At 39.7% G+C, this 18,872-nt stretch overlaps 1 protein-coding gene across 1 annotated transcript; it reads right to left on the minus strand.

The window, feature by feature from the left end:
• Window positions 1-7,865: 7,865 nt before the first annotated feature.
• On the minus strand, window positions 7,866-16,935 carry nop9 (NOP9 nucleolar protein). The gene is made up of 12 exons (XM_010746961.3): window positions 16,858-16,935; window positions 15,983-16,291; window positions 14,715-14,951; window positions 14,369-14,569; window positions 12,487-12,594; window positions 10,975-11,116; window positions 10,662-10,854; window positions 10,430-10,570; window positions 10,130-10,249; window positions 9,795-10,007; window positions 8,222-8,327; window positions 7,866-8,083 (listed from the first exon to the last, which is right to left on the minus strand). The coding sequence occupies exons 2-12, from the start codon at window positions 16,212-16,214 to the stop codon at window positions 7,929-7,931; spliced, it is 1,848 nt and encodes a 615-aa protein (XP_010745263.3). The 5' UTR covers window positions 16,215-16,291; window positions 16,858-16,935; the 3' UTR covers window positions 7,866-7,928.
• Between the last annotated feature and the right edge of the window lie 1,937 nt (window positions 16,936-18,872).

Here is an 18,872-nt window from a genome sequence, read left to right on the forward strand (position 1 = left end):
AAGCAATATATAACTGTCCTGATATATATAGATGTATACAGAACACATGCTTTCTGGAAGATCTGTCAGGTTACCTGCTTAATGACGAGAAAATAAAAAACAAAGTGACTCACTTTAGTGCTCCATGGCAGAAGTTCCCATGCTTTCCTTCCTGGCAAACCTCCCACATCAAGTTTCCATGAACTGACATCCCCGGTCATGTTCCAAAGCGTATATTGTTACAATAATCTTCAAACCACTGTATGTTTAGGTCGGTTTGGTCTAGTTTGACATGTACTTTTTAATAACGCATATCAGTGACGATGTGAAAACAATGGGGCAAGACTGGGGTCGCTTGTAGCGATTAAACACAGAATTATAACCTGGATCTGGAGCTTCCCGGCAGTTTGAGGAGCTTTACAGCAAATCTGAGCTCATTGTTTAGCTGTCCGGCCCACAGCCTCACTGCTTTGTTTCATTGTCGTTGCTCTCATAGCCTGACAACAGAGACAATTAGTTACTTGCTGGCGAACATAGTGGAGCATTTAGCAGCTAAAGAGATAATTCTCTAAGGAGACCAAAATCTGAACTCTAGAGAGAGAGAGAGAATAAATATTGGATTTACATTCATCAGATGGTTAGAAACTTGATTGCAAATGAATGATAATGTTGCTCTGTAACTTCTGGAACTGCTGTTTGCTCACAAGGTGGCCATATCAACTTGAAAGATAATGATAGTCACTGTTCATAACTCATTCCTGCTGCCCATAAGTGGCTCTGTTATTGCAGGTTTAAGCTCTCACACCATCTATCCATTACAATAGCTCTTTATGCTTCTTACCCATTACTATTGTTACTAAGTGTTCATTCAATTTAGCTGATTATTTAGACCAGCTTCATTACCTTAGCATTTCATTTCAAGCATATATTTATTCTTTTTAACTTATTATATCCACACATTCACTCACAGTGGTATTCAGGTGTTAGTTAGTTAGATGTGGATATACTGTATATTTTTTAAAATCATATTTCATATCATCAAATTTCCATTACCATACTTTGCAGCGTCAGCATGGGCTTGAAGCCAACCCCAATGGACAGGTCGCCATTTCATCACATCAATGTTGACACAGACTTATCATTCACACTCATGATGAAAATGATACAAATACACATGGCCAGTCTAGATTCACCAATTAACCTGAAGGTCTTTGGACTGTGTGAGGAAGTTGGAGAACCTGGAGAGAACCTGCATAGATATTGGGAGAACATACAAAACCAACAGTCAATTGGTGGGTTCAAACCCAGAACATTTTTGCTGCACCACTGACCACTAACCACCACAGGCTAACCACTGTACCACTAACTATACTTGTCGTGGATCACTGCTTCGTTGAATATTCCTTTTTCACAACAGATCTTCTGACTTGTCTTTAACAGGTTCTACTAATTATTATTAATTTCAATATTACATGGAAATAAGTGCAGGAATTGTGTTAGTCCCACTTATGTTTTCTTACATTAAGAAATTAAAATGTCTGATAAAAGAACCATATGATGTGCTGCAAGGGTATTTTATATTCAGGTTGTGAAGATTTACTCAGAAATCCACATGGCAGGTAATGTATGAGATGGACAGGCTTGCTCAAAAAAGCAGGTCTCCTATTGTGTCTTTTGTGTGTAAAAATGAGGTTAAAATCCAGTTCCTTTTGTTACTGGTTTCCCCACTATTGTTATCAGTTCAGAAGAAGACATCAATGCATGCATCGGGGAGCAAGAAATGGGAGCATAATAGGAAGAATTTAGGAGTCAATGCTCTGGATAATCCACTGAGGATGATGTGAATAGGTGCCCTTAAATTTAAATGTAATTTCAATTTGTTTACAGCTCCCAGTGATGGAAGCTGTACAACCTTAGCTCAACTGTATTGACGTTTAAAGTGTATCTGAAAACTTCAAACCAAAACTATCTGCAGGGCTTAATATCACTAAGGGTTGGAGAGAAAATAGATATCTTTGCTATTTGAGTGAAATGACCTTATAACATAATCTGTCTAGCACTTTTAAAGGTAAATGGAAGCGAACATGGTCTTAAATGCTGCAATTTTACTCCATACTTGATAAAATTCTCGTATTTTCCAGGCAGTCTGGTCTAAAAAGAAAACACTCTTTTGCAGGTATTATTTTCCCTCCCTCTGGAGTAAGTTAAGAGGGGGCTGTGGGGCTGTCTACAGCTAAAAATAACTCTGCACTGGCTGGTTACCTGAAATAGTTCCAAAAATAAGTTAGCTACATCTGTTACATGGATGATTTGTGAATCGATGGTCCATTAAAAACATTTTGGATGAAGCAGGATTCAAAAACACTAAAGGCTGATTGTTTTGGATACACTTGTCTACTTTTAATTAACATAATATATCATATTTTAGCTTTGAGTACCACAGCTAATGATCTATTAGTGGTTTGATTGCCCATCGCATAACAGCTAGGGTTAGGGTTATTGGTTAGGGATGCCAACACTTGCACACCTAAGGTGCTTTTTTTTGTTCACTGACCGGAGTCTCCCCAAAAAATAATGGCACAAACATCTCTGCCACCCTAGTTTTTTAGCAGGTGTAGGAAAGTTCCTCAGACTAAAAAAAAGCAAGAGTACTGTTCCCTACAGACAGTCGCAATAGATCACATCAGATAGCTTTCAGCTTATGATTCTGGTACAGTAACTATCTGGAGTGGATAAATGGGAGGGCTCTTGAGAGGAAGGCAAACTGGCAAAGAGACAGAGGGGTTGAGGAGAGAGTCGGAGAGAGAGAGATAGAGAGAGAGACGGGGTTGGAGAAATGCTTTGAGGAGTAATGGTTGCTTGGAGACTGTTGTCAAGGAGACGATGAGTCCTAGAGTCCTTTGGCATCTCAAATGTCCTATATTTATGTTGATTTTCAGAAAGAGGAGGTTTTTTGTTTGTTTTGCTTTTTTTTTTCACCCCCAGTAGGTGAATAGGAGACAGGCAGCGATAAGCGCACAGTTAAGATGAACTCCTCACGCAGAGGCAACATGAATTTTATCTAATGTGGGAATGGGAAATGACACATAAAGGATTTTTATCACACTTTAACAGGTCAGATAACTGTTAGATAATAGCATACATTTGACAGCCGCACAGAAGACCGCAGGAAAGAGAAAAATAAAATAAAGATAATATGATTCCGTTTCTTTTTGTGACACCCTATCAGTCTCTCAAATCGTGACAGAAATCCTCCCTCTCTGTCTTTCTGTCTCTGACTCATTCTGTGGGCATTTACTGTGATTTTCGGGCAAAGAATACTTCTCAAGAGCAGGGTAGACAGAGGGAGCTTTAAAGACGAAAAACCACCTACTGTGTGCCAGTGAAAGCCCGTCGAACTTACTCCTCACTTTGCACCAAAGAAAGACTATTTTCAGTGAGCACTGTGCATAACTAATGAGATGCATATTTTCCAGAAGTGTGGGTGTAGGCATGTTAGCTAGGAGTTAATATTGGAAATGGTCTGTGCAGTGTATCTGGGGATAGACCAGGGCACGTGGAGGCAGCAGTGATGGCTAGACACTGGTGGGGACAGACATTGAGTAGCACTGAAGGAATCATTGCTGAAATCCCCGGGGAATGCATGTGATTTGTTTTCAAGGAGCAATGGCTCATTGTACCCCAAAGGTCATTGTTCCTCTTCTTTGTCTCCGGAGTGCATAGAGCTGATTATACATGCACAAAGCTATAATAACCAAACAACAAAAGAGAACAGTAATGAGCCAGACCAGTCTTGCTTCAATATCATGCTCAGAATGAGGCATGTGTAATTAAAACTGGTTTGGTCAAAGCAGGAAGCCCACAGTGAAACGTCAAGCCCAGTGATTGTAATAGAGGGTTGAAGAAGAAGGCACCAATCAACCTCATTATGGGCTGAATGCCTTGTGCAGTGCTCCCCACGTTTTCCAGTAATGGAGATTAATCACAGGTCAAAAGGTGAAAGGAAACCATGTGCTCTGAAAATACAGCAAACTATAACGAGATGCCGTCATGAGACTTGTATTGATCTTGACATGGATGTAATGAGGGATGTGTGGGATGCTGTACAGTGCATCAAGTAAAACTAGTGTCTAACAAATGGAAAAACATGACTGCACCCAGCAGATTCAGATCCTTTAAGTAACAGTACAAATATCATGCTGTAAATCCTCCGTTACAAGTAAAAGTGACTTAGTTTTTATAGCATATCTAATGTATTATTGTATTATTACTCATTATTACACATGAACGATTAAGTAGCATTTTCTGATTTAATTGCTTTAATTATGGATTCATCAACAGTTTATCTTCTTGATCAGTTATTTGTTTCTTTGGTTGTAAAATGTAAGAAAAGAGTCAAAAATCCTCACAATTGTCCAGAGCTCCAAGAGACACTTTTGTCCAGCCAAGCAACCGACAGTCTAAACCTCATCATAACTGTTTACTGTAATTCAAGACAAGCCAAAGCAACTGACATGTGATAACTGACAAATCAACTATTTACCTGATTGTATATAATGAATCATCAGTGAATCACATTTAAAGGTTTATTAAATCTTAACTCAGCTGACTCAGAAGTACAATATTTCTCTTTTAAATGTAGACAGGACTAATCAAGTAAAGCCCTGATAACTTAAAATGTGTGCTTGAGGTCAGTAGCCCCTCAGAGAAATGGACTTGTTACATTCCACGACTGCATTCTTTAAAGGAATAGTTTGACAGCTTGGGAAATGTTTGAAGGAAACACTGAAATTTCACTCCGTTTACTATACAGTATCGTGCACGACATTTACTGTCATTACCCAAATCCCGAGTGTGAAAGTTGTGGACTATAGTAGGTGGTAGCTGTCTCTTTCAGTAGGGCCAGGATAGCTGTTTCACTCTACTGTAAGTCTCAGTGCTAAGCTAAGCTAACTGCCCCCTGGCTCCAGCTTAATCTTTACAAAGATCTATGAGTATATTATCCTAAAATGTCAATTATATAACGACACAACATAGCACATGCAGATTTAAGTGCCAAAGCTTCAATAATAATAGCTAATAAAGTTACAGAACTATTAATTCATGTTTTTTGCCAAATCATATATGACCCGGTAGCAAAAATATTCTGTACACCTATTGAGGTTTAAATAATTAATGCAAAAATGTTTGATAGAATGGACTGATTTAGCATTTTACCAGTAGAGGGGACAACAAATGTATGAATACTGTGTATAGAAGAAGGACCAGTACTCCAGTCAACACAGATTTTGAGCCAAATAGTTTAGATTTTTAATATAAGACCCAACGGTCTTGAGACTGTGAGGTGCAATATCATGTAGTGATGTAAGGTTGCCAACTCATTTAATCCAGGACTGGTATGCAGTGCAATGGTACAGTTAAAGAATATATCATAACTGTGTCAATAGGTGTGTCTTTATGAGCATGAGTATGCTCTGTAATTTTCAATACAATCTGCACCTTGAGCTATACAATATTGTATATCTGGTAGCATTTTATAATAAGCATATAAATCACACTTCACTTAAGTAATGCATAAATTGTGTATCACTCATGATGATTTCGTCCATGACTGAATTAATTATGCATCATGTATCATGAATTAAGAAATGATCATGTCAATGTGAGTTTATGTGATTGGCTCCATGGATCATAAATTAATGATTCACTCACAGTTACTTCATACATTCATTTACATGCCACCAAATTAAAAACAAATCAGCGGGGAACGGACAGATGTTTAAACATACATCAACAGTTTTCACTGTAATTAAGTGAAAAAAACTGTGTACCATAAATCTAATTCATGATCTGCAAACTGTCAGCATTGCTCGAGAAGGTTTCTGTTGACCGTCGAGTCAATAATTGGGTCACTGCATGTTTGCTTGTTACTACTAGTCTAATTACAAAAAGCCTCCAAACAGGCTGATCCCATGCAGGGCTCTGAAACTGGATTCAAACTAGTTTAGTGAAATAATTGTGCATGAATTAATAATCATTATTTAGTGACCCATTAAGCATGAACTAATAAATCAATCAGACTTGATAAATCCTGCATGAAAACACCATGAATCATTCTTTATGCATTCATTACATATGAGATTTGAACCCATATTTTTAATTTAACCAAATATTTTTTAATGACTGACAATTTGGCTTTATATTTTGCAAATGGAAAGACACAGGGGTTACAAGAAAACCCAAAATAATATCATCTACAGGTTATCCTGGGAAAACTTCAGGGTTTCACGACACTTTGATGTTGAGTTTTCAGAGGTAATATTTCTGACTTGCTTTGATCACTGCAAACCAAATTCCATTCAGCTGAATCGTATTTGGGTGTTCAAAGCCTCACTGAACCATCTCCACAGTTCAATAATACTTATAAAGTGGGACAGTGTTGTTATGTTTACAGATCTGAGTAAATGAATCCACGAAGTATTCTGTATAATGACAGATGCTGTTACAAAATTAGTCTCTAGGTTCTGTCATGCTTTTGTGGTGAGCAGACATCAGTGTGCACTCAGTGACCAGAAAGACACTTAATTAATATGATGTAAGCCAATGCAGTGTGGAACCTGCATCAAATAACTTCCTTATTAATTGTTCATATGTTTTGAGCCTATAGCTTGGTGTAAATGTGTGATACTATACTGAAGTTCACATATGTGGAAGAACTTGTAGTATAATACAATAAAACAACTCAAACAAACTCAGCCTTAGGCCTCAAAATGACCATACAGCTGAATCAGCATCTTATTTATGAAGCAACACAGTGCCAGTATTAAAGGAATTGTTTTAAAGAAAAGCAGTTATGCATTATTCTCAGTCAGCCGTGACCACTTTGCCTTAAAAACTGTCTTTGTTAGGCCCCGGAATTAGAGGTTTTCTATAAGATGACCTAGACCTGATATATGGGTTTATATATGTGTCCACTATGGAAATCTGTATGGCCAAATGAAACTGTAAAGGAATTGCCAGAGGATAAAGAGGTATGGTCATCGTTGCTGTTTTCATGCTGATAACACGTGCTGTCTTGCAGCGCGGCTTCTTAGCCCCGTGCTTCTTTCTCTTCTGAGGAGCATCTGTCAAGATAAAGGCTTTCTTCCTTCAATGTGTAATCAATGTTCTCCTCTGTGGCTGCGCTGCGTGTCTCCAACAGGTCTGCGATAAAAAAAAGAGGCTCACTGCTGAGGCACAGAACGATTTCTAACCGAATGACTTTGTTTGTGTCTGTCAGAAAATCACAAGGAAACATGAAATTCACGGGGGAACTAAATATTCAGTTATATCTTTAAAGATTTTCTTGGTATTTTCACATCTACTGCAGTCAGACATTTTCCACCCAAATGTCTAAAATGTACTAAAACCACTTGTACATATTCAATGTATGTACACACTACTTTGTAATCATCAGTGTTTTCATCAGAAACAACCTGAAGAAAAAAGTTAAGAATCAGGTGTAGAGCCAGCTTTGTCTTTTAGGTCATGTTTCTTTTGCAGTTTTCTGAGTGACTTTATGTTCACACATTTGAGCTGGTGTTGCACTCTACACTTTAAGACGTGTACTACTGGGCACACAAGACTCGTGAGATTAAATGTTACACTACCACCACCTAGTGGCCAGGTTTGTCCCTACATCAAACCTAAGTCCAAACCTAATCAGAGTTACTTTAAGATGACTTTTTATCACTTCTGCTTTATTTAGACAGCCACAGCTGCAGAGACAGGAAAGGCTGTAAGGACTCTGTTTTGATATACGGTACACACTGAATGGTAGGCACCCTGGATCTGTACTCTTTTTGATGAGTTAAAAAAAAAAATCCTCAAACAAATAAGTAGAATATTTTGTTCTTTATTTTTGTTTTTTTTTATCCAAACACACTAACAGATTAATTAAATATCTATTTTTATTCAAGGATGTCACTGAAGAGCTTCCTCTTCTTAGACTCGCCGGTCTGGATTTCCTGCCAGTGGGATCTTCTGTGGATGAAGTGGGAGAGAGCAAATTTGGCCCACACGTGGCGCGCAAACTGATCTGACCTCAGCTGACTTTCACTCCCCACTGGAAGGGAAGGGCAGATGGGAGAGGAAGTCATTAACAGGGATGTAAACACTCAGAAATATGTAAAACCAAATACTGGTAAGGGAAAAAAAACTCAGCAAAGCCAAAGTCAGAATTCATGCGATAAAGTTACATTACCTAGCTCCTGTGCGATGCTTTGTCTGTGATTGACCGAAGCACTGTTCCAAATGGCTTCCAGCACTCGACTACCCAACCTGGAGCAGGCCATTTGAACATACTGACCCTGGGAGGACAAAAATAGAGAGAGTGATGACCTAACTAAAAATATGACCTATTTATCCATCCATATATCTGATACACTGATATTGAACTATTGTAGACATATCTTGTCAGCATACTTATCTGATATGCTCCAATATAAAAAAAGAAGAGAAACGTTTTTTAGTACACGGTGTAGAAAAAATGTTTGTGGTAATACATTGGTGTCACAAAAAGTTCATCCAGCAGAGGGAATAGATTTACAACACAAGTAAGACAGAGGAAGCAGCTCTAGACAATGTACATGTAAAGTTATTCAACATTTTAAAGAATATTTAACTTCAGTATTCTTTATTGAAGTAATTTGAGTATCTTTACAGTCATATTGGTGCAAAATCCACATCAAAAGTTCACAAAATCGGTTGCCATACTGGTACATGGAGGTTTCTTCCTGATCTAAAACTGCTATTAGTCTGAAAGTCAGTCTGGTTAAATAGTTAAAACTAAATGTTCACTTACAAATATTTTAGATATTCTTCATATATTTGATGCAATATTGTCTTTGTACTACTTTGAGATGTTAATCACCCTGGTTGTTCATTGAAGGCATAAAAAAAACATAAATATTGAATAAATTATATTAGATTGACAATATTTGTTATTCAAAAAACTAATGTCATTATCTGAAGACATGACAAGAGACACACAACATACTGTTGAGAAATGTTCTGTAACAACAACACTGCACTCTGGGTGCAAAGGGGTGCTGTGACAAGACTACAAACCAGTTTACACAAACTTTGTATCTGGCTTTCTTTTCCCATCTGGAGCCCTGAACCATCCAGGCTTTATATTTGGGACTGTCAAACCAGCCTGCAGGAAACTGGAATACGAATCATGGCAGGTTATTTCACACTCCTGTTCCACTGTCAAACAAGGAAGTAAACTAACCAGTCCTACTTATACTTGTATTACTTTCCCATAACAAACTAAATGACTAACATCAGTTTATTGTTATTTTATAAATAAGAACCAAAAATTAATTGGCTGTTTATTTTATTTTCGGATTGTCGAAAATAAAATAAAGATTGTCTGTGTCATCGTGTTTATTCTCAGTGTTCATGGAAACAATTATGAACACAGCCATAAAGGTATGGAGTTCCTACACAGAAGATAGTCTGTTTACTTTTCTGAAATACATCACTGCATAACTTTGTTCAGACAGGCTTGTTATTTGGTTATGCGTGATGCTCATGTTTTATGCAATTCAAAGATATTGCGGCATTTTCTGTCAAACTAATTTGGTCACAGTGGATTTGGTACAGTCTCAGGCACTCAGGGCAGAGACGTTTTGCTTGCTGCTTTGTCTCCAAGTCTTTCCAACCTCCCCAGCCTGTCTGCCTCTCAACCCCAGGTCAATGAACACACTGTCACTAAAGTTTTTAGTTTTTAAACAGTAATTAGTGCAATTTCTTGAGGATTGTACACGTACCTCCAGCCTCTTAAGGATCTTGCCTCTTCCCTTGTCACTGGATGTGGTGATGAGGGCCTGAAGGACGTGGCTGCCTGCAGGATCTGAAGCCAGCGTCAGGAGGTCGGCAGGGGTCAGGGTCCGCAGGCTGCTGAGGAGGAGCGAGCGCTCTTTGAACTTGGCGAGCGCCTGGACCAGCCGGGAGCCGTTGTAACAGATCGAGGTCAGCGGGACCTAGAAATGATCAAGAGAACCAAACGAGAACTGACCTTGCTGCTTCTGCAACATTTTTTCTCCAACATGGTCAACATGGCGAACAATTGGACTTTCAGTGTTTCAGTGATTTTGTCGTTTACCTCCGTCTGTGTGCCGCCCTCTGCTGTGTCAGAGTGGTAATACACCTCGTAGGTGAGCAGGGACATGAAGAGAGGGAGGCAGTTGACGTGCCGAGAGCCGGGCTCAGCACAGTGAAACGCCTGCGAGGCAACACATAAAAAAGGTTTCATTACCCACAAATCAACCGTTAAGCAGTTTCTTTGTGTTGTTTTGCGCTTCTGATCTTAGTCATAAAGAAGAAGAAATACACAGAAGCAGGGGTAGTGTTCTATTGATTTAAGACCCATGTGGGCCGTTACAACAAACTCTTTGGTGGTTACATTGAGGAGGCACTGCATCAACTCCTCCTGTTTCTCTCCGCTTTCTGCACAGCTCTCTGCCAGTTGGACGATCACGCCCATGTGACCTGAAGCCAGGATGGCCTCCACGCCTTGGATCAGCTCGTCAAACAACCTCTGGAACTACGCAAAGAGAGAAAGAGACAGAGAATGAAGTAATCCAAATCCTGACTTTTACCCTGCACCATGTGACATGGAGACATTATGAACCAACCAGCTTGTATTTGGCCGAGGCTGCAGTTAGCCTCTGTATGGGGAAGTTGGCGATGGGGTGGAGGGCCAAGTCGACCAGCTGACCCTTGAGGTGATTCTTGTAGAGGTCACTAAGAAGGGACTTGTGGGACAGCTGGATGATTGTCTCAATGAGGCGGCTGGAGGCCTGGTCCTTGAGAAAGACCAGCAGCGGACTAAAAAGGCAAACGCAAAAAAAACAAAGGCAGCGGTTATGTAATGTTTCACAGCACAGTGACTCATTCCTGAACAAAAGAGTGAAAAAAAAAAAAAACAGGACAAAAGTTGTCTCTGACCTGACTCCTGGAGCGGCGCTGCGAGTCGTCAAGTATTCCGTGATGCGTTTGAGGAGCTGTTTGCAGAGTTTGGGCCGTTTTCTGTGACACACACTGAGCATGGTCTGGAACACTGCACTGGCAACAGCATCCGTCACACTCACTAGAAAGGAAGGAGACACAATGGGAGTGAAAAATACCTCTGAGAACTTTCTGCCCATTTAGAAGCGACAAACAAAAGTTGGTCAAGAACTTAAACCTGGACCATAAAACCACTCAGTCATTCAAGTTATTTGGACCTGAAGTGAGACATAGATGCACTCAGATACAGAACAGATGATTCTTTTCAGATAATTACTAACCAAAAGCAGAAAACTCTATATTCTATATACAACCATGATTTACCCCCATACTCAAAATGCCTTTAGTCTCTCAGTCGAACAGACTTTACTTCATGATGCTTGTAAAAGTGATATTTAAATGCTCCTGGTGTGCCAGCCTCCATCGCTTCCAAGGCCGTTTGGAAGAGTTGCCACTCCGCTGCATATGTGATCGCTCTCCAGAGTTACTCAGACACTTCTTCTGTTCACTGCTCTGTTTTGTGTGTGATATAACAGAGTTTCCCTTTATTCCCGTGGAGCAGAGCTCTGTTAAAAGCCACTTAGCGTGTGCACTCGCCCCCAAGGTTATTTATTGACTATTTTATTTTGTTTTGATATTAAACCTGCAAGGTTGGATTTATGGTATCAATTTTAAACACAATCTAAGCAGAGCTCTATTCAGAGGAGCTGCCCTTGAGCACTTCCACTAGGACTCTCCAAACAGTCCTCACTTGCATTTAATAAGCTTAATGTTTTTCTGAACCCAAGAAAAATGTCACAGCAGCCCACGGAGCACAAGAAGAAGGAGGCTGCATGGTTGCATACGAACTTGACCCGAGGTTGAATATATGCGATGCACACTTTCAGCTAAAACTAAACAGGAAGGTTTCTAAGAATTAAAACAATAATTAAAATAAATCATGGAATAAATGAAACAGAAATGATAATAAAACTAAATACTTCTTTTTTCTACCAGACTTTGAGCAGTTGTGGTGGTTTTGGTGAACAGAGAATGTATCAGCAAAAGTCCCGTAAGAGATAACGACACTTACAAACTGTTGAGTTATGACTCGTTTAAAACAAAAAGCAGAGTACGTGAGGAGGAAACAGTGCCAGGTGGAAATTAAACTTCACTTTTCATTTTTACATCAGTGCACCGCTTCAGAGAAAGAAAAACAAAATGTTGGAAAGACTGATGATCACAAGAAATCATTTCCAAAGACCAAGACCTTGAGCCAACATCTGCAATGTTCTGTTTGAAAAAAAATCTAAGTCATAAGTCATAACTTTTTAAAACTCCAACAAAAAGTATGGCAATTTATGTAAGACAGAAAGCTTTATTACATGTATACAATACAGGCATTTCTAAGTTAGTATGTGTGATAACTGGTGCAATGATACGTGTGTGTGTGTTTGATGAAAGATGACTCACGATTAACGTTGTCCATCAAGGTCTCGGTGAGGCTTTTGAGCTCGTACCAAAATGATGTGGGAATGTCAAAGTCGGTCAGCTGGGGAACAATGTTACGTTCTTTTGCACCTGGAAAAAAAAAAAAAAAAAGATGACATGAATCAAAGGCTTAAAGCGACAGGCTTTCGTGTGTGTCACAGCCCTGACACACAGTCCTGGATTGGCCTCAAAGAACTCGCACTGGCAGGAAGAAAATGAAGCTTTTGATCTGTTGGCTGTGTTGTAGTGAACAAAAGTGGAGACCGAGGTGAAAAAGCACACGGAATAGCTCACAGCAGACAGCTCTCTCTCTGTCTAAGGCTCGACTAGTGCCAATGTTGCTAAACAGTGCTGCCAGTGTAGCCAATGTTGCCAACAACAACAACAGTAAGGCATGCCTTTAAATTGGGTGGGGGGGCGAAGAAAAATTAAATGGGAGACATGGAGGGAGACCCATGAGGCAAAGATACTGCTTTAGCCTTTTCCCATTCATTTCAATGGAGGTACAGTGTTTTGGGAGTGCGAGAAAAAAACCGAAATGACCAGCAGTGGAGAAGTTTAGGTATATTCAACCATGGACAAAGGTAGGATACTTTCTCTGTTTGATTATTTTAAAGGTCCCAATAAAATAAAAAATCTAATTTTCAAGGGAGTCCTGGCCGAGACAGGCCTGCTGCCTAAGTGAAATAAAACAGGTAAAAAAACAAAACGGTATTAAAACAGTAATAACGTCCCCAAAAATTAAAAGTGCGGTACAAGCCGTGAATCCAACATCAGTTAAAGCAATGACACTCCAACGACTCTGTCTCCAAGTCTTATAAAATAGTCTTTAAAAATGGATTCAAAAGCGTTGAAGGAATTCACATCATGGAGTTTTATCTTTTAACTTTTACTGCATTCCAGTCTGAAGATGAAGAGTATCCAAACGCCCTCTTCCAAATTTGTGTACGAGCATTTAGTACAAACATATAAAAGCCCATTGACTGCAACGAGTACTGAGAAATATGAGCACAAATATAAGAACACAGACAGGAAGAGAGCAACCCGAGAACTGTCTCGTATATGACAAGATGCCAGTGTGTGTGCCTGCAGTTTGCTGGACCTGACCGTCCTACCCGAGCGTCAGGCTCACAGTGGTGGGTCAAAGCTTTACAGTTCGTGATGACTTTAAAAAGAAGCATGGTAAGCTGTGTCAATCATAGTCATAGTCTCCATAAACAAACACCCACACCCACACACACACACTGCTGCAATGCCTGGTTTGGTCAGAATAGATAGCCCTGGGTAAAAGGAAATTAGTTATTATAGTTTGGCTGCTGTTTTAATGCTGAGGCTGCAGCAACTGTGACACACAGATGATGGAGGATAATAAGGTACTTCAGAACTCTTAGTGCCTGATTTCCTCAGTTTGCCCGAAACTCGTGATCCACATATTTTTATATTTGGTGTGACTCAATAAATCCACTCAGAACTTTTGAAGTTCTCTTCATTATCAAAGTGATCCAGTGATAGTTGTCTGTACATCCATATGTGTACAAACTAAAAGCCAATTCATCAGACATTTAATGATGCCAATTTGTTGTTGCCAATATAATAGAGGCTACAAAAAACAGGTTGCAGCCCCCAGCGAGCAAACGACGACAACATGAGACATTCTGTTTACATCCCTCAAAGCGCTGAATTTATTGGACTGGAGTTCCAGGAGTAGGAGTGTGATTAACTACTAAACAGAAGCGAGACAAACAGTATTAATATGAATAATAAATGACAATTTGTTTTATGGTTTTCGTGTGTCACTGTAAATATTTTCTGGCATTACTGAAAGTTCCCATAAACATCGTGGGGGGTTTGTTTGCGTGCGTACCTGGACGGGCCTCAGTGCGTGGGGGTCCAAGACAGCCTGCCAGCACGTGTAAAAGTGTGCGGACCACGTATGAGCCGTGAACATGTTTGATGAACTCTGCGCCGTTGTCTCTCACCACCTGACTTAAAGACAACACCTGGGCCTCCAGCGCGCCACACACCTCCTCTTCTTCTTCTTCTTCTGTGGTAGACGGCTCCTTCTCTGATGACGAAAATGAACAAATACAGCAGAGGCACACAGAACTGAGTGAGTGCTGATGGTTATGTGTGATTTCGCCAGTTTGCTACAAAGCATTTCATACAGCGCTGAGTGTTCGATCGCTCAGAAATCAAACATGTAATCTTACCCGTCAATCTGGAGATCTGTCGGACTGCACTCTCCACTACGTGACCGCCGCACCGGTCACAAGAAACCGCCTTAAACTCAGACCCAGATTCTCCTCCCAGTTCAGCCAGTAGCTCTCCCACCTGGTCAGGACTGGACAGCGGGAGCAGCCGCTGCAGAGTGATGCTTCCTGTCCGGTCCATTGCCACCAGAATCGCTTTACCTTTCACTTCTGTGAGGACGTTTTCAACAAACATCTCTGTGCAAGAAACAGAAAAAAAAGACACAGTAAGAAGTGACACACAGTTACAGACTTTGCATTTCAATTTTAATGGTAATTATTAACAATTAGAAAAACTAGAGATGATTTTACTATAACTATAACTACAATCTAACTGGGCAGATAGAAGCAGCACAACCTGCTTTTTTTATTTCTGAGGTCGAATGATGTAATGATGCTGCAAAAAGCATAATAATGTTAAACACAGTGCACATGCATAAAATGGAAAAAATCAGCATTCCCCAGGAGTCCTTAATTTGCTCAATAAAGAAAGATTCAAGGTGACTTATTTAAATGGGTTTTTAAAGCACTCCTGTCAGTCAGATTGCTTTTTGAAAGCACTGAAGGTTCTGAATCAATGATGACTAAAACTTGCTTATCTTTATTAAACATTTGACCAAACCATGTGTTCAGTAACAAGCAGAGCACTGTGTAGTGTTTCTAATAGAACTGAAACAATTAGTCAGTTTATTTCTTTGTTCTCCCATTTTCTGGTTCCAGATTGTAAAATGTTTTGCTTTGTCGTGATTGGTCGGCTGGTGAAAAGGAGCTGTCCGAAGGCCATACTGACATTTTTAGACAAAATGATTGTTTACATGAAAAAAATAATCAGCCATTGAATATACAATGAAAGTGTTCTAATCGTCAGCTGCAGCTCTGGTTTAAGTTGGAGAGTTTTTGTACAAAAGTGTTGCGTTTCACTTTCTTTCTCTCAACCTTCTCAAAGGTTAAAGTCTGGACAGCAGCTGTGCCTGAATAAAATATATCGGTATGTATTGATAGTTGCCTTGTAATTACATCATAGATTTTTATAAAATATGAATGACTCCTGGTACAGTGTTTGGTTAAATAACTCTAAAAAGCAAATGTGACTACGGAATAATTATCATATTTTTAGAATAACTTTGTACTTAAATGATATATATTTTTTTGTATTACACAATGTTAGAAAATAGTGACCGTCCATCACAGTTAGTCATTTGTCCCATTTCAGAAACAATCACCCTCACCTCTCTCCTCGTTATCTTCAAAGCCTTCACTTAGTCTTTCTCCAACTCGGCGGAAATAGCCCACACTCAGGGCGTCCAGACACTTCCTGCCGCCGTCTCCCTGACCTTTTTCTCCTTCTTCACCTCCCCTCCGCTTCCTCTCTCCTCCATCTCCATCTCCATCTCCACCAAGGTGTCTCCTCTTCTTGCCTCCGCCTTTCTGTGGCTTCCTTTCTTCTGTTTTTGCCAGCATGGCTTGGCCCCTTCAGTGCAGGTTACACGCGAGATGTCTTGTTCTTGTTAGAGAGGAGGCTCAGTTTGATGTTCAGGCTGAAGAAAGGGAACAAACGAGGGGAAACACGAGGTCACCATTAGGAACTGATGAAACAGAATGTAAACAGTGTAAAGCAGGTTTATCAATGGAGCTTTACGCTGTGTTGATGTTACTGAAATGTTGAAACTGACACAGATACAAGTATGTTATGTAATAACACGTTACTGATTGTTGTTTTCGATCTGCCTTCATATTCTTGTGATCAATCATGAGAAGGAAATTCAATGTAAACAACTGATACTGATTTGTTGGCTAACAGCAGTGTATACAGAATCTACCTCTGGTTCCTACTGATTCATATCATGTCATAAATCACGTTGTGTGAGGTCAATGTAGCTGCCATAAGCGGTGAAGAGTTACATGAACATAACATGAACACAAGTCTGGCTACAAGACTTCGGCTAAGAGCTGCCCATGCTAACTCCCTGCACGAGAGCTGCAACACGAAATATTTTAACAAATTATTAAATAATATTAGCTGACACCTTCAGCTTAATCCGCACAAACTACAAAGGGACAGAAGTATATTTTATTAAAAGTTATAACATTCAGTTTAACTCACGTGTGAGACCTGAGAGAGGCGGTGTGTTGTGTGGACGCGCAGTGATGACGTAGGGGGGCGGCGACTTTGGAGTTTTTTTGGAGGCTGAACTGAAAACTGTCTGCTCCTGTCTAACACATGTTTATTAGCTTTTTCCAGAACACATTACAAGAAAGAAAACACAAAACACAGAATGCATACAGAATGAAACAGTAACAGGCAGTTGTACAAAGTGTATTTGCTTGTGATGTGCTATGAGGACAGAGATGTATTCAGGATAATAAATACGAAGAACCAGACTTCAGTGTTAGCAAAGGAACACATGTTGTTTAATTCCAGTGAGATTCTTGTTGTTCTCTCCTGTTACACCAAAACATGTCTATCATAGGATCTGTCTCAATTACCATTTTGAAAACATCCGATCATGTTCCAAAAATAGTTTCGGACAGTTTAGGACAGAGGTCAGGAACCTTTTTGGCTGAGAGAGCCATGAAAGCCACATATTTAAAAATGTATTTCTATGAGAGCCATGTAATATTTCTTTTAAACACTGAATACAAATAAATGTTTGCATTTTTAAGTAAGACCAACAATTTTAGAGCCAAGCGAGCCAAAGGTTGCCAACCCCTGGTTCAAGACAATGCCAAAATGAGTGAGCATAGAGAAGCAGGTGATACTCTGCATCTGTCACAGATAGAGTCTACCCCTGGGAACATTTGAGAGTTTAAGTTTAGAGAAATGAAGGCAGCACCCTGAACTGAATAAGACCATGCCGAGCACAGATTGAGGCTGCACAGACTCCCTCTAAGGCCTTTCTCCATTGCTACGCAGCCACAGCCATCCCCAGATCCCCCTCCCATGCAGAGTCTCCAAAGAAGGATTACAATCCATTCTGTAAACTCTCCTTACCCACGCTCTGTCTGTGCAAATCATTTCTGTTCATCAACATAAAATGTTGCTCAGAGAAAACTTTTATTAACTGGAACCACTGAACTCTGACAGAGCACACTGGAACACATGGTTCTAGCACATTTCAGCTGCTTTTAATTGATAGAGAGTGTTGATGTTGGTGTATGTATCCTGGCCCAAGTGTTGTTTAGTGATCAAAACAAATAGTGTACATGACATTTGCATCATTGCTGGACAGTACAGTAGTACACTATGTTAATGATACTGTTAAAAAGAGCACAAAAGATAGTTATTATAAATTGTAACCACCAGAGGGCAGCATGGTTACTCCAGCAAAGTAAGCTCTGAAATGATTCAATGACCAAAAAAAAACTCTTGATTATGTTGTAATATTCAGATGTGTGGCCCCAACCCAAGAATATGACTCAATCCAAAAAAAGAAAAGAGTGACTCGTGACTTCATCAGTGATTTCAACATGAAAGACCTTCCCGAAACACAAAGCAGATGTACAGTATAAAATCAACATTTTTCTTCCCTTCTGGTTTTTTCTAAACATTTTAATAATGCTTAGAACATTATGGTGGGATTTCAATAAAATAACAGAATAAGGTTATAGGATAAGATTCTGTTTTAGTATGCTAACTGTATGAAATGATTTCATTTCATAGTGAATATACTCAGCATGTAGGCCTACAGGAAGAGTTAAGTTACTGTTCAGTTAAAATAGTTACATGCATTCCATCTTATAAAACCTTTGTCCTGTAGTGTCATTTAACCTATGCCTTACTTTTGACTAATGACACTATGATACCTCTGTGATAATAATGAGAGCATTACATTTCCCCTAAAAAGTGACGTACCCCTGACTACAGTCAGTGGTTGTGTGTGTGTGTGGTTAAATGAATCAGAGGTGAGGCGGGTTGGGATGTTGTCATTTCTGATTCCAGTTGAAATCATTTACCATCATTTATTTTCCATGACCGTTTCAGGGTCATAGGGGAGGACCCAGCTGACATTGGGCAAGAGACTGGCAGGTTGCCAGTTCATCACAGGGCTGACAATGACAAACAACCATTCACACTCTCTGTGAGTCTGTTTGTTGAAGTCTACTAGTGTACTATGTCTA

This window comes from Larimichthys crocea, chromosome X (assembly GCF_000972845.2).
Source record: "Larimichthys crocea isolate SSNF chromosome X, L_crocea_2.0, whole genome shotgun sequence".
Lineage (NCBI taxonomy): Eukaryota > Metazoa > Chordata > Actinopteri > Sciaenidae > Larimichthys > Larimichthys crocea.